Consider the following 12,482-nt stretch of genomic DNA (forward strand, 5'->3'; position numbering starts at 1 on the left):
ATGAAGTGGCAGGATGAAACAGATGCAGAAAAAGATGCCCAGTAAGTGGATGAGCGTGTAAATAGATGAGCGATTAGCTGCAATTGGAATCCAGGTCTCTAACTCTAAACTTCACTCTGCTTCTCCTAACTGGTCTTCTTGCCTCCATTCTGCCACCCCTCTCCAAGAAATTCTCCATTGCATTCTTCCTTTCTGAAACACAATTGTGATCTGGTCAGTACTCCTGCTTACGTATCTTCAATGGCTTACTATGGCTTTCAGAAAGTTGAACCTCTAACATACAAATATCCATCATGATCTGGATTCTCTTTTCTAATAGGTCCACCATATGTATACCCTTTGTTTCAGCCATTAACATCTACCTGTAGTTCTTTTATTGGGCGTTATCATTTCTACTTTTGTATGTTGTTCTTTCAACCTAAAATGCCTTCCCCTTTCATTCTTCAAATAATGGCTTATTCTACAAGCCTTGGTACAAATGTCACCTACTATATAAGCCTTTCCTTACCACACTTAAGCATCCGATTAGATTTAGATGCCTCTCCATGATGTTTTTACAACACCCTCCTATGCATATTCCAATCATTCCTCATCAAATAGCTCTTTAATCATTAATTAACTTCCCTGTCTCCCTCATTCCCTCTCCTTATATCACCAACCCTCAGAATAATGACTAGCACGTAGTAGGTGCTCAGTACATGTTTGTTACAGAAATGAAATCATAAAGTTCAGACTTTATCAATTAAAATCAAAACATGATTTATCCAACTAAAAACATATAACCAAATACTCAGGAAGTTATATAATAACCAGAATATTAACTTGTTACTTCAGGTTACTCATTTGACTACTAACTAAACACCAAAGGCTTCAGAAATTATACAGAAACACAAAGTCAAAACACAAAAACACCAAAGAATGTTAAGCCATTCTACACATTGTTTGTGTGTGAGGGGTGTTAGATCTACCATAACACTAGCCTCTCTTAATGGTTAAGTCACTGACCTAAATATGCAGGATTCAATCATAACGTTTCTAGAGCTCTCTTTACTACTTTGACAAAAAAAATACATTCCATGGTTGACATCAAATAACTATTTTAATAATCTAAGATTCATGTTGTTTAATGAGATGCTACAATCTGGGCCTAACCAGAGTTACATAAAATACAAAGCTCTACTACTAATGCAGCATTCAAAATGTGATGAGTCCAAAACAAGGTTGCCTTCGTTAAAATGGATCAAAATAAAACGGCCGTTATGAGGATGCAGAGATGAAGACTGAAGCAAATAGTTAAATTTTGATTTAATTCATCTTAAGCAGAAGTCATTAAGTACTGAAATGTCTCTGTAAAAACTAATACCCATCAATAGCTGAGGGTATGAGACTGCATTTCCTCTCTATAGAAAACATGCCTTCCTTCTCCAGTTTTCCAGAACAATGAGGAACTAAATGAAAACAAGTGAATCACAAGCCTTATACTTTATGAATTCACTACACTATAGTTATTGAGTTAATTTTTCTACATAGTGGAAACTTTCATCTTAGCTAGTACTATACTAACATTGTGTAATTAACTTTTTACCCCCCAGGTGCATTATCTTCACTATCAATCACTCGTGTGGTCAGTGCTATTTCCCTTCTCCCTTCATCATTGACCTCCTCCTCTCCCAAATAACTTCAAGGAGAATCAATTGGCATTTCCTTTATTCTCTCTCGCTGGTAACCCAATTCTTATTCTTCTTATTCTTATTCTTCTATAGAGTTCTTATTCTATAAGACAGATGCCTTTGAGAAACTTATAAAAGCTATGGGGTCCAGAAAAACGCATCATACACTCAAATTTTTTCATACAATTTCAGGAGTTTAAGAACAACTATCCTCCACAATCACCTATACAAATAATTTCTATTACCATATGGCTTTTTTTTTTTTAGTTTATTTATTTTGTATGGTGACATTGGTTAACGAAATTCAATAAGTTTCAGCTGTACACTTTAACAGTAAGGTATAGATATATTTACACTGTGTGTTCACATCCCATAGTTAATTTCCATATGGCTCTTTTATAAACCCACATGTGCACATCCACACACACACACACATAATTAAGGACTATTACACTGATTAATAACAATACTCAAAACAATAAGATTTAGTCTAGGTAAAGCTTTATCTTGCTAGCAATATTTTAAAGTAAGAGTCCCAGATGAACCCTTCTCTGAAAGGCCTCAGAAGAAAATGTTGAGTACTTCAATAAGACAACTCAAAATAAGGAGTAAGTTATTCATTAAAAAAAAAAAATTAGTCTATGGCCATGCCACCCTGAACATGCTTGATCTCATCTGATCTCGGAAGCTAAGCAGGGTCAGGTCTAGTTAGTACTTGGATGGGAGACCACCTAGGACGACCAGGTGCTGTAGGCATTAAAAAAAAAAAAAAATTACCAAGTCTTGTTTGGTCAACTTGTGTGCCCTAAATAAAAAGTGCTGAAATATCTTCCTAAATTTGTTTTTATTAACTGACACAGCTGCTTGTAAAAATCATGTAAGGCTCAAGTTATTTGAGCAAAAAGAATTTTCCACCGATATTAACAGACTGGATTCAAACACTTGTTCTCCTATATCAAGCTATGTTTAACATCTAACAGTGTTAGCTAGGAACTGAAAGTGATACTATCTCATAACTATCTAGTTACCTTGTCAAAGCAAGTAAAACATAAAAGATAAAACAGGACAAATGACCAAAGGAAAGGGAAGAATATAATCAAGGTGTTATTTACTAACAGAGATAAGTGCTTTCTCTTGAGATCATACTTCCTAAAAGTGAAAGGTTCTTGCTAGATGTACCAAACCATTTGTGGAAACTCTTAGTTCACTTTTATTTTTGTTTAAACTTTTAATCACTGTTTAAACCACAGTTTGTGCTGGGTTAAAAAAAAAAAAAGGAAATATGATCACTTTTACCACAAACTGATAAATTTCAAAATCACAGCATTAGAACTTTTAAATATATTAAACTTGGGGGATAGACTCACAAAACTTCTAAATTTCACGATGGTGGCAGCACCCATTAAACCCAGCATAGACAATTCACAAAGACCTTGTGGTTCAATTTCATTTGTAAACAATGGGGTAGCGGGACACATCAAGTAAGTAAATTCTCAATTTGCCTCAAATTACGGTGGAATTGATGAGACTTTAAACTTGTCATTGTATTCTACCCAATCTTTCCCACATAATGGAAGGCTGCATATTTCCTTAAACTATAATGCTTTGACCACTTGTTTTCCAATATGGATAGTCCATAATTGAAAGGCAAATAGGAGGCAAGAGAGGGAAGTATAACAGGTACATCCAAATGGTCTGATGCCATAAGAAATGTCTTTAGTTAAAAATCACCGTCTCCTTTCTAAGTATAATTATAATCAAGTTGCTGGTTAAAACTGAAAACTAGATGAGTAACATGTGGCTTGTGCTTCACAGCTATACTAAGAACGTCCAGACAGGAGCATTTTGCTGAATTTGTGCAGAAAAACCGTTTCCCCTCATGCCACCCGAATTAGAAAGTTTACCGAAAAAGAGGAACCCTTTTAACTGATGAGTTGAGGAAACTCTAGTATTTCCCAATCTAATAGCGGGCCCCATAGATTTCATTCCCCTGCACATTAAGTCAGTGGCAGGAAATGGACTGCTACCACTGGTTCACACTCAGGACCGTGAGACTCATGCCTTCTTAACCAACTAAGTGGAAGTGCTGTATGCCTGTACCTATTACACACACGACAGTTGGTGGCACTTCACCCAGCCTCCGACTCCCACGCTCCCTCCACTCTTCCAAAGAAATGTGTCGGGAAAGCACATGGAGAGGCAAGGTGGGGGGCGGGGACGCACGTAGGCGCCTCTTCCTTAGATTTCTGGTAAAGCAGAAAGCCTGGGGGCCTACGTTGTGTTTTATTTTTGTTTTATAGGATTTGTTTTTTGATTTGCAAGTCCGTGGGTAGCCTCCCAAGTATTTGGACTGCAAAGAGGAGCGGTCTCCCTGCCCCGACCCTAAGCGTCAAAGAGGCAAAACCCAGCAACTGACAGGGGTGGGAGGGGAATGGAATCGCGCAAAGAAGATTCGTGCCCACAAGTTAGACAAACAACAGACCCTACCCAGTACTCTGGGTCTCCCCAAGTTGGGCTGGGGCCTCTCCCCGTCCCGCACTGCCTCCCAGGCAGACAAGAGTGAGAAAGGGGTTAAGTGGAGAAGGGGGTGCTCTTCCGCCCCCACGCCGTCTCCGCGCCTCGGCGTGGCCGCTCCTTCAGCGGCTCCCGGACTTGCACAGCGAGGTCGCGGTCACCCTTGGGAAGGGGCCCCGGGTCTCCCGTGCTCAACGGCAGGAGGAGCCCGGGGCTCTCGCTGTCCCCAAGACCGGCGGGGGTTGCGGGAGCACTCACCAATTTGGGCTTGTTTTTCGTTTCCTCTTCGTTAGCGGCGCGGTTCCCCGTGCTCCGCTTGTTGCTCCGGCCCCCACTGGGTTCCTCGCTGCCGCCTCCCGCTCCCGACGCCGCCGCCCCGGGATGCTCCATCTTTCTCCGGCCCTGTCACCTGTGCCCTGTAACCCCACCTCTCCTCCACTAAGGAAGCCCCTCGGGGCGGTCCCGCTGCCCCGCGCTGATTCGGCAGCACCTCTTCCCGAGGGGGAGTGTGTATGCCTACGAAGCTGCCGATTTCAGGCCCCCGGTACTCCGGGTTCCCAGGCACCCCAGACGCCACACGCCGTTGCCACTACTCAGCGCTAGGACAAGCCTTGCCCCTGAGCAGATACAATTACCACGACCGCTGCCGCCGCCCTCAGGGCGGTGTTTAGGGTGGAGAAATTAGTTGGTGCCTATCTCTTTAAGAGGGCCTCAACACACGTGATTCATCAAAGTGCCCGCAGTCAGCCGCCTGGGCGCTGAGAGCTGCTTCCTACTCCGGGTGCCAAGTCGGCCCCAGCTACTGAGCATGCCCGGCGCAAGACCTGGAGCCCAACCAGAGGACTTTAAGCTGCGGTTAAGCACTGATTTCACTTCCTAGGGGCCTAGCGTGAAATGGGAGAGAACTAGTCCAGAGAGAGAGAGGAGGTGTAGCCCATTTTAGAGATGAGGAAACTGAGGCCTGGGAGTATCCACCTGTGTTTTACTAGCAGGTCTACCTGAATATCGAATATCGGCTTCTCTAGTGTAGGCCAGAGCACCTTCCCGGGCAGAGGCCTTGCTTGGGGTGTGGTCCTGCTCTACACTCTGTGAGAGAGACTGATTGGCAAGGCAACTGGCATCCCAAAGGAAAACCACCACGGGGAGTGCTGATTAATTGCCTAGACAGACTGTATGGATCAAAGCAGAAAGTGGGGGTGCTTTCTGTTACCATGACTGCGTTGCAGCCAAAGAAATACAGCCCCTCCTTTATTCCCATGCTGCTGAGTAATAGAAGCAGCAGGCACCCCCTGCTTAATCCCTGAGGGGGTGTGAGGCTCCTTAACCAAAGCACCTATAGAGAGCTAACAATTGGATTGAGTGTTTTCAGTTTCTGGAACTGCTTTAGGTTTAGGGTTGTTGTGGGGAGTGAATAAGATTATGCGTGTAGAAACTTTGTTTAAAAGGTAAATCTCTAGGCAAATGCTAGGTGTTTTTGTGCAGCAGGACACTGTGTTATCATTAGTCTTTAGTCTTTGAGTTGTCAGAAAGAGGCCCAGGCAATATTTCTTCTATCCTTTTTAAACAGGGCCCTTTAAAAATAATGTTCATACCAAGATATTAGAGGGGCAAAGCAGAATTTGAATGAACCACCATAATAAAATAAGAGCACATATGCTAAGGAAGCTATCTGAATCTAAGTTCAGACACCAAGGCTCTAAACATGTCCATACGCCTGTTGCTCATGTATCTCCCTTTGCTCTTCTCTCCTTCAACCTAAATTCAGCTCTGCTGAATCTAATTTGTTTAGGGACATATTTATTGAGTGCATTAGGATAAATGCAACCATGCTGTAGGCGTGATAAGGCAATTAACTTGGACAGTAGAGTGAAAAGAATGTTACATATCAAAACAGTTTTAATCCCAGCTTTGTCATTAAAATCATGTCTTTTAAATCATGCAGGTGGTAAATTACCCAGGGACAGCAGAGAAGAGGGAACACATGCTCCCAGACAGAGTGGACAAGGAGCCCTAAGGTAAAGTTGCTTTGTTGAAGGTCCTCTTTGACTTAAAATTTGATGTGTATTTTAAATTCGACTCACTGCACATGCATATGCATGCATACACATGATTTAAATTACTTAAATGTCTTCCCTCCTGGAAAGTTGTATACAAATGCATACTGCTGAAAGATGTGACCTGTTTACGCAATGCTTTCATATAATTTCTGTTTGAGAGATGTGGATGTAGGTCATGGTTGAGGTTCTCCAAGCTCAAATGTTGCTGAATAATCAGCTCAGTAGACATTTATTGAGCTCCTTAGAGTATACCAGGTGATATACGGAGTGTAATGGGTTAGAAGGATGAAGCGGATACCATTTCTGCCTTTTAGAACCCTGCAGTCTACTGGGAGAGGCAGATTGTTAAAGAACTGCACTTCAGTACAACAGATATGAACAGGGAGCCCTGGAGAGTATGAGGGAAGTACTCACTGGAGTGTCAGAGGCTTTGCAACACTTTCCCAAAGAGGATGATGTTTGAGCTGAGTCTTAACAGTCTAATTAAAGTCAGTAAGTATTTGTTGACAGCCTACTGAGTGTTAGGTACTATGCGAGGTATTGTAGGTACAGTGGTGAGCAAGATAGATGTAGTTTGCTCTTATGGAACTTTCTGACTATTGGGAAGGATATTAAGTAAAAATGTATTGAGAAATTATAAGGCAAAGCAGGAGAGTGAAGAGCATTCCAGGCAAACAAAATAATGATAGCATGTGCAGAGACCCTGTGGTTAGGAAATAGGGGGCGAGGGGCGGAGACTACTGTTGGCAAGAGAAGAAGCAGAACAGATAAGCAGCTTCCAAATCATGAAGGCCCCTACTTGTAGGTCTCTGGTGTGGTTTTAGAAGGGGGAAGGCATTATAATACAAAGACTTCTGTTTGAAGTGTGTAAATAGACTTAAAACTAGATGGCCATTATTTTGAATGTAAGGTTGGGTTTCAATATCCTCAGGCCAGGCGAGGCTACATCTAAAAGCAAATTAGAGGTGCATATAAAAGATGCATAATCTTTACCACAAAAAGTAAAAAACTCTTTATGTTACATTTGGCTGTATTGTGGTGTCACAGCCTCATCTTAATTCATGATGTTTGTTTTTCAGGATTTTGCCCCAGTTAATGTAAACTGTAATTACAAACAAACACCCCTCCTTCAGGCATCATGGTCATTGGCCTCTCCTGGAACTTAACACAGGAAGAAGCCACTACTCTGTTGCAAGAACACATTGTCCACCGATTATGAACCAAGCACCTCACCAAGTGCAGTCCTAGGGCTGATCTGATTGCACTGCATTCCTTTATTTTTACCTTCCTGGGACACACAAATAAGCTGGTGGATGGAGAAACATCTTTTCTCCTTTACTGAAGAAACAAGAAGGCTATTACCATCCGCTGGGATATCAAAAGTATATTTAGACCTACTGACTTTTGGTCTTTCCTTCTGGCCTCTGATGAGTTTAGCACCCAGTCAACATTAAAACAGCAGGCCTGGGAGAAAACAAAGATAAAAGGCTGCTAGGCCCTAGCTTTCTTCAAACTGACCTTAGACCCATCCATTACCTCAGAGGTTTCTGATGATCCTTATATTCTCTCTCTGGCTTTCTGTCTCCCTTCTACTGCGTGTTCTCATCTAAACTATCTGGGTCATTAATAGAGAAATGAAAGGAAATGTGGATTAGGCAAATATGTGACGTAACTGCCTTCAGGATCATGGGAAAATATTTGTGAATTAAAGGCTGCCTAAGAATAAACAAGTATTTATTAAGCATGTACTATATGGCCAACACCAAACTAGACGTCTTGCAGATGAAAAAGTACCAGATATTCTACTATACTGTCATTTATGTCTTCCTGAAAAATCTCTTGTTCTGCAAAATTGCACACTAAAAATAACAGGACTTCTGGGGGAAATATGTTTAGGGAAGATCACTTAAATCCAATGCAAGTTTGTAATCAGAGCACTAATGAAAACAATAACTATCCTAATAAAAACATTCACGAGATTAAACCTCCACTGACTTTCATACCTAGCATCACAGTCATTAATGCTTGGTAGTCTTCATGCTTCCTCCTTTCCGCTGTGGGTCCTCAAGGGCATTCACTTTTAATGGATGTCATTTTCATCAGAATCAACAGTTTAATTGAGGAGGACTCAACTTTTTAAAAATACATGGTGAAAGATCTTCACAGTTTCATTATCAATACTCAGAGCTTCACGGGTCACACTAAAGAAGCAGAATCTTTATGCAAATTCTTCTTTCTTAAAGTCTTCATATATTGCCGAGACTTCTTAATTGTGAGAAAGCATACTCCTGATCACATCAAAAGTTAAAATGCTAAGACAATTCATTCATGAACCATCTAGACTTCCACCTTATTTTGACATCATTCTTCTATTTACCAATTTCTAAAGTGTTATTCGTGGTACACAAACACTTGTAATGGGACAGACTGTAAAATATAAAATCTCTGCCATCAATAGGTATAAAATCTAGTTGAGAAAACAAACAAGAAGACCAATGTGGGGGACAGTAAGAAAAAATTAACTGCCTCACTCAGAGGTACTGACTCTAAATTCAACATAATATGGAGAAGGAGTGAGATTAGTTAGGCCCAGAATAAATGAAGTTTTCTAGGAGGAGGGAAAACTTGGGCTGCTGAGCTATGAAGCAGATACCAGACTTGAATAGGCAAAGCAAAGAAAGGAAGTAAGGAAAAGACAACATATAGAATGGCCTGGAAACAATACTGACCACTAATGTTGAGGAGCCAGTGCGGCTTGACTAGAATGGTGAGAACATAGATGTTGAATAATAGTAGGAAACATGGTTATCCCCATAGCATTTTCCTACTATGTAAACAGATTTGAATGTAAGGTGTAGTGGTAGTAACTGATAAAGATCTTTAGCAGAAATGTTATAAAGGAGTATTTTAAGGAGCTGGTTTGGCAGAACAACTAGTCTATGCAGAAGAAATTTGAACACTGATTTTCAAACATTTCTATAATATAGGTTATTTTTTTTTTTAATAAAACATTTCACAGAACATACAACAGATACAAATCAAGCTTACTTGTTTGAAGTTACCATGAGAACAGAGACCATAGCCCTGCTCGTGTCCACTTGGCTTCTCTCTCATCCTCTGATGCCACCCTTTGAGGCATCACTGCTCAACTCTAGCTAAAACTTAAGTCCTGCCAGATGAGGTTGTAAGGATTGGATCTAGAGTAGCCCCAGAGGAAATGAAGAGAAATAAATGAAAACAAGATATGTTAAAAAAAAAAAAAAGTTCCTCTCCATGGACTATGTACAGGAAACAAAGAAAAAGAAAGAGTAAAAAGGAATTACTAAAATGTTGGCCCAAGGAAATAAAAATCTAGTGGCACACTGGGAGATTATCTCAACAGGTGCTTGTCATTGGTAGGCAGAGTCAGACCAAGGAAGCTAATACCCAGAAATTAAAGAGACTAGTTAGGGCAGAACGGGAAAGCTAAAAATGTTCTTGCAGTCACCAACAGAAGAGTTTGGACAGGCTGGTAAAGCAGAGGGTTGTGTAACAGTAGGCAATAAGCAGACAGACAGCTAGATTCTGAAATGCAGCATTGGACATACTGGCAGGCAGGTAGACAACAGAATATAGACAATCTGATGGCAGACAATAGGCAGAGGTTGAAGCAAGCAGCAGTATGTAGCTGGAATCCAGTCACAGGGATTGGGATTAAGAATCCCATTAGCAATCCCTTAAGAAATGTGGCAAGACAATACTGAGCAAGGCAAGGCACCAAGCCTCGAGGAATCAGCATATCAGATGAAGTCCATAAAGGGAGGCAGACACGGGATTAAAAATGGCACCCATGACACCATTACTTCAAATGGTCTATGAAATCAGAATAGGACCAGAAGCGATAGGTCCACTTGATGCTAAGCCACCAAACTACTGAAATATTTCTGAGCAGGATTGGTCCCAGTGAAGGAGAAGTGGACAACAAGGCTTGGAAACAATACTGACAGGGTGCCAAGCATCTAAAACACAGCCCCACAAAAATTAGTCCAAGAGACAATAATGCCAATTTTTCCTTTTCAGGAAAGTGTTGAGACTGATAGAGACTTTGAGATTCATGCTAGCTATAGTTTTCTACTGTACACTGAAAACCAACCGTTTGAATTTTCTTTGGAAAATATGCTTCTAACGAAGAACAGACTTACCTGTTTTACATTAACCAAAACCCCAAAGCGATTTTCAAGAATAGCTTAACAGGTCATGAATGATAATTGTCTTATCTATATATTACTAAGACATAGGTGTACTAGTAATAAACAGGGAGGGAAAAACTTTCAGTTTGCATGTTAAATTATGTGGATCAAAGAAACATACCTCACTGTTCATAGGGATGGTATTTATTTTATGAAGGTGAGTTTTTTTTTATCAGTATAAACAATCTCTTGAAGATGAATATAGTTCAAAAGTGAGAGTACAATTATGCAATGACAATCTATTGTCTCTTTTTGTGGTTTCTGTTTATTTTCTGACTTTTTAAAATTATAATTAATTACATGGAAATTAAGAAACACATATTTGATATCCATAAATAATAAAAACAAGTTTTCATATCTGGACATCTATAGTTAGGCAAGTCTTAGAAATAGGTTTATTTTTGTTTTATTTATTCTCCCACATGAATTCTAACAGCTTTATTGGGATATAATTCACATTTCATAGAATTAACCCTTTTAAAGTGTACAATTCATAGGTTTTCAATATAGTCACAGAGTTGTACAACCATCACTATTAATTTTAGAACATTTTCATTACACCAAAAAAGAATGTCCTGTGCATCGTAGGAGATTGAGCAACATCTCTGATCTCTACCCACTAGGCAACCAGTAATCCACTTTATGTCTCTGTAGATTTGCGTATTCTGGACATTTCACATAAGTAGAATCATACAGTATATGGTGTTTTGTGACTGGCTTCTTTCACTGAGAATATTATTTTCAAGGTTCATCTACATCAATTTTTATTTGTTCATTATTACCTATATGTTTCTTAGACACAAATACAAATTTGTTGTTTAAGCCACTTCTTCTGCTACATACACAGTGACAAACATACCTACTTACTATTTCCAAACAATTGTTATTCTCACGTGAGCAACATTACCTTTATTTTAATGTGTGTATAGTCCTCCAAATGTGTATTGTTCCCAAAAAGAAATCTCAACAGTTTCCTTAATATCACCAAAGACCGTTCTGACTTTTCTGTTGGCTACCAGCTCTTTAAAGGTAATGTATGGCTTCTGGGTTATAATCCCATCCTACCTATCTGAATTGTTTTCTTAGCATCCAGCCATCCAATATCAAAAGTTATTCTCTTCCTAGACATCTTAGAATCTGCATTCTGGTTTCATGGTATCATTATCCTCCCTGTCACTCAGTCCTGATATTTCAGAATCTACCATAATCTCAATCAATGGGTTTAGGATGTAGTCAAGGCAACTGACAAGTACGCATCTAACTGCAAAAGAATGTTACAGAAACAGAAGGAAGAGAATAGAGAAGGTTTCATGAAAAAGCTGGGTATTTAAGTAGGGTCCCAAAAGGTGGAAATTAGAGGATTAGAAGAAAGGTCATTTGAGGGAGAAGGAAAGGCATTTTAATAATGAGATACGGGGAGAGAGAGAGGGGGAAGAGGATGGGGAGGGGGAAGGGGAGGGAGAGAGAATGAATATGAGAAACTACATTTATTTTGGTTATTCAGGAGTAAATTGCATTTCTTTTCCCAAATTTATTCTCTGTTAACTTTTAGAAAGCTGAACTAGATTAATTTGGACAGTGAACCACACTTTGGAAAGATGTTTCAAGAGCATTAGAACAGAAATCCTACATCTTGATTCTGCGTTCTTTGCTCTAGAAAGCACATTGAATTTCTACCTTTAAGATAACACAAAATCATTGCCTCTAAAGACTTGCCTCTGGCTTTACTGAAGGGTTCACTGTGTGGACCTCAGAGGTCAGGATTCTTAGCCACACCTGCCAGCTTTGCACATCAAAACAATTCACAAAAAAGGGCCTAGATTAGGGGTTCCCAACCCCCAGGTCTGTGGCCTGTTAGGAACCAGGCCTGGCAGTGAGCAGCTTCACCTGTATTTGCAGCTGCTCCCTAGCGCTAGCATCATTGCCTCAGCTCTACCACAGATCATCGGGCATTATATTTCATAGGTGCACCGGTCCCTGGTGCCAAAAAGATTGGGGGCCGCTGGCCTAGA

At 40.3% G+C, this 12,482-nt stretch overlaps 1 protein-coding gene and 1 pseudogene across 4 annotated transcripts in view; one reads left to right on the forward strand and one right to left on the reverse strand.

Moving 5' to 3' along the window:
• DIAPH2 (diaphanous related formin 2) overlaps nucleotides 1–4,919 on the reverse strand; it is a 781,302-nt gene extending 776,383 nt beyond the window's left edge. For 2 of the 4 annotated variants that reach the window (XM_025044410.1, XM_025044409.1), the window contains exon 1: nucleotides 4,443–4,919. In XM_025044410.1, the coding sequence (XP_024900178.1) occupies nucleotides 4,443–4,574 (132 nt within the window). In that variant the 5' untranslated portion in view covers nucleotides 4,575–4,919. The remainder of the gene's footprint in view (nucleotides 1–4,442) is intronic. The other 2 variants (XM_015586720.2, XM_025044411.1) reach the window with 1 other exon arrangement.
• Nucleotides 2,308–2,426, forward strand: LOC112477123 (annotated as a pseudogene).
• Nucleotides 4,920–12,482: the final 7,563 nt, after the last annotated feature.

Source organism: Pteropus alecto, unplaced genomic scaffold, assembly GCF_000325575.1.
Source record: "Pteropus alecto unplaced genomic scaffold, ASM32557v1 scaffold182, whole genome shotgun sequence".
Lineage (NCBI taxonomy): Eukaryota > Metazoa > Chordata > Mammalia > Chiroptera > Pteropodidae > Pteropus > Pteropus alecto.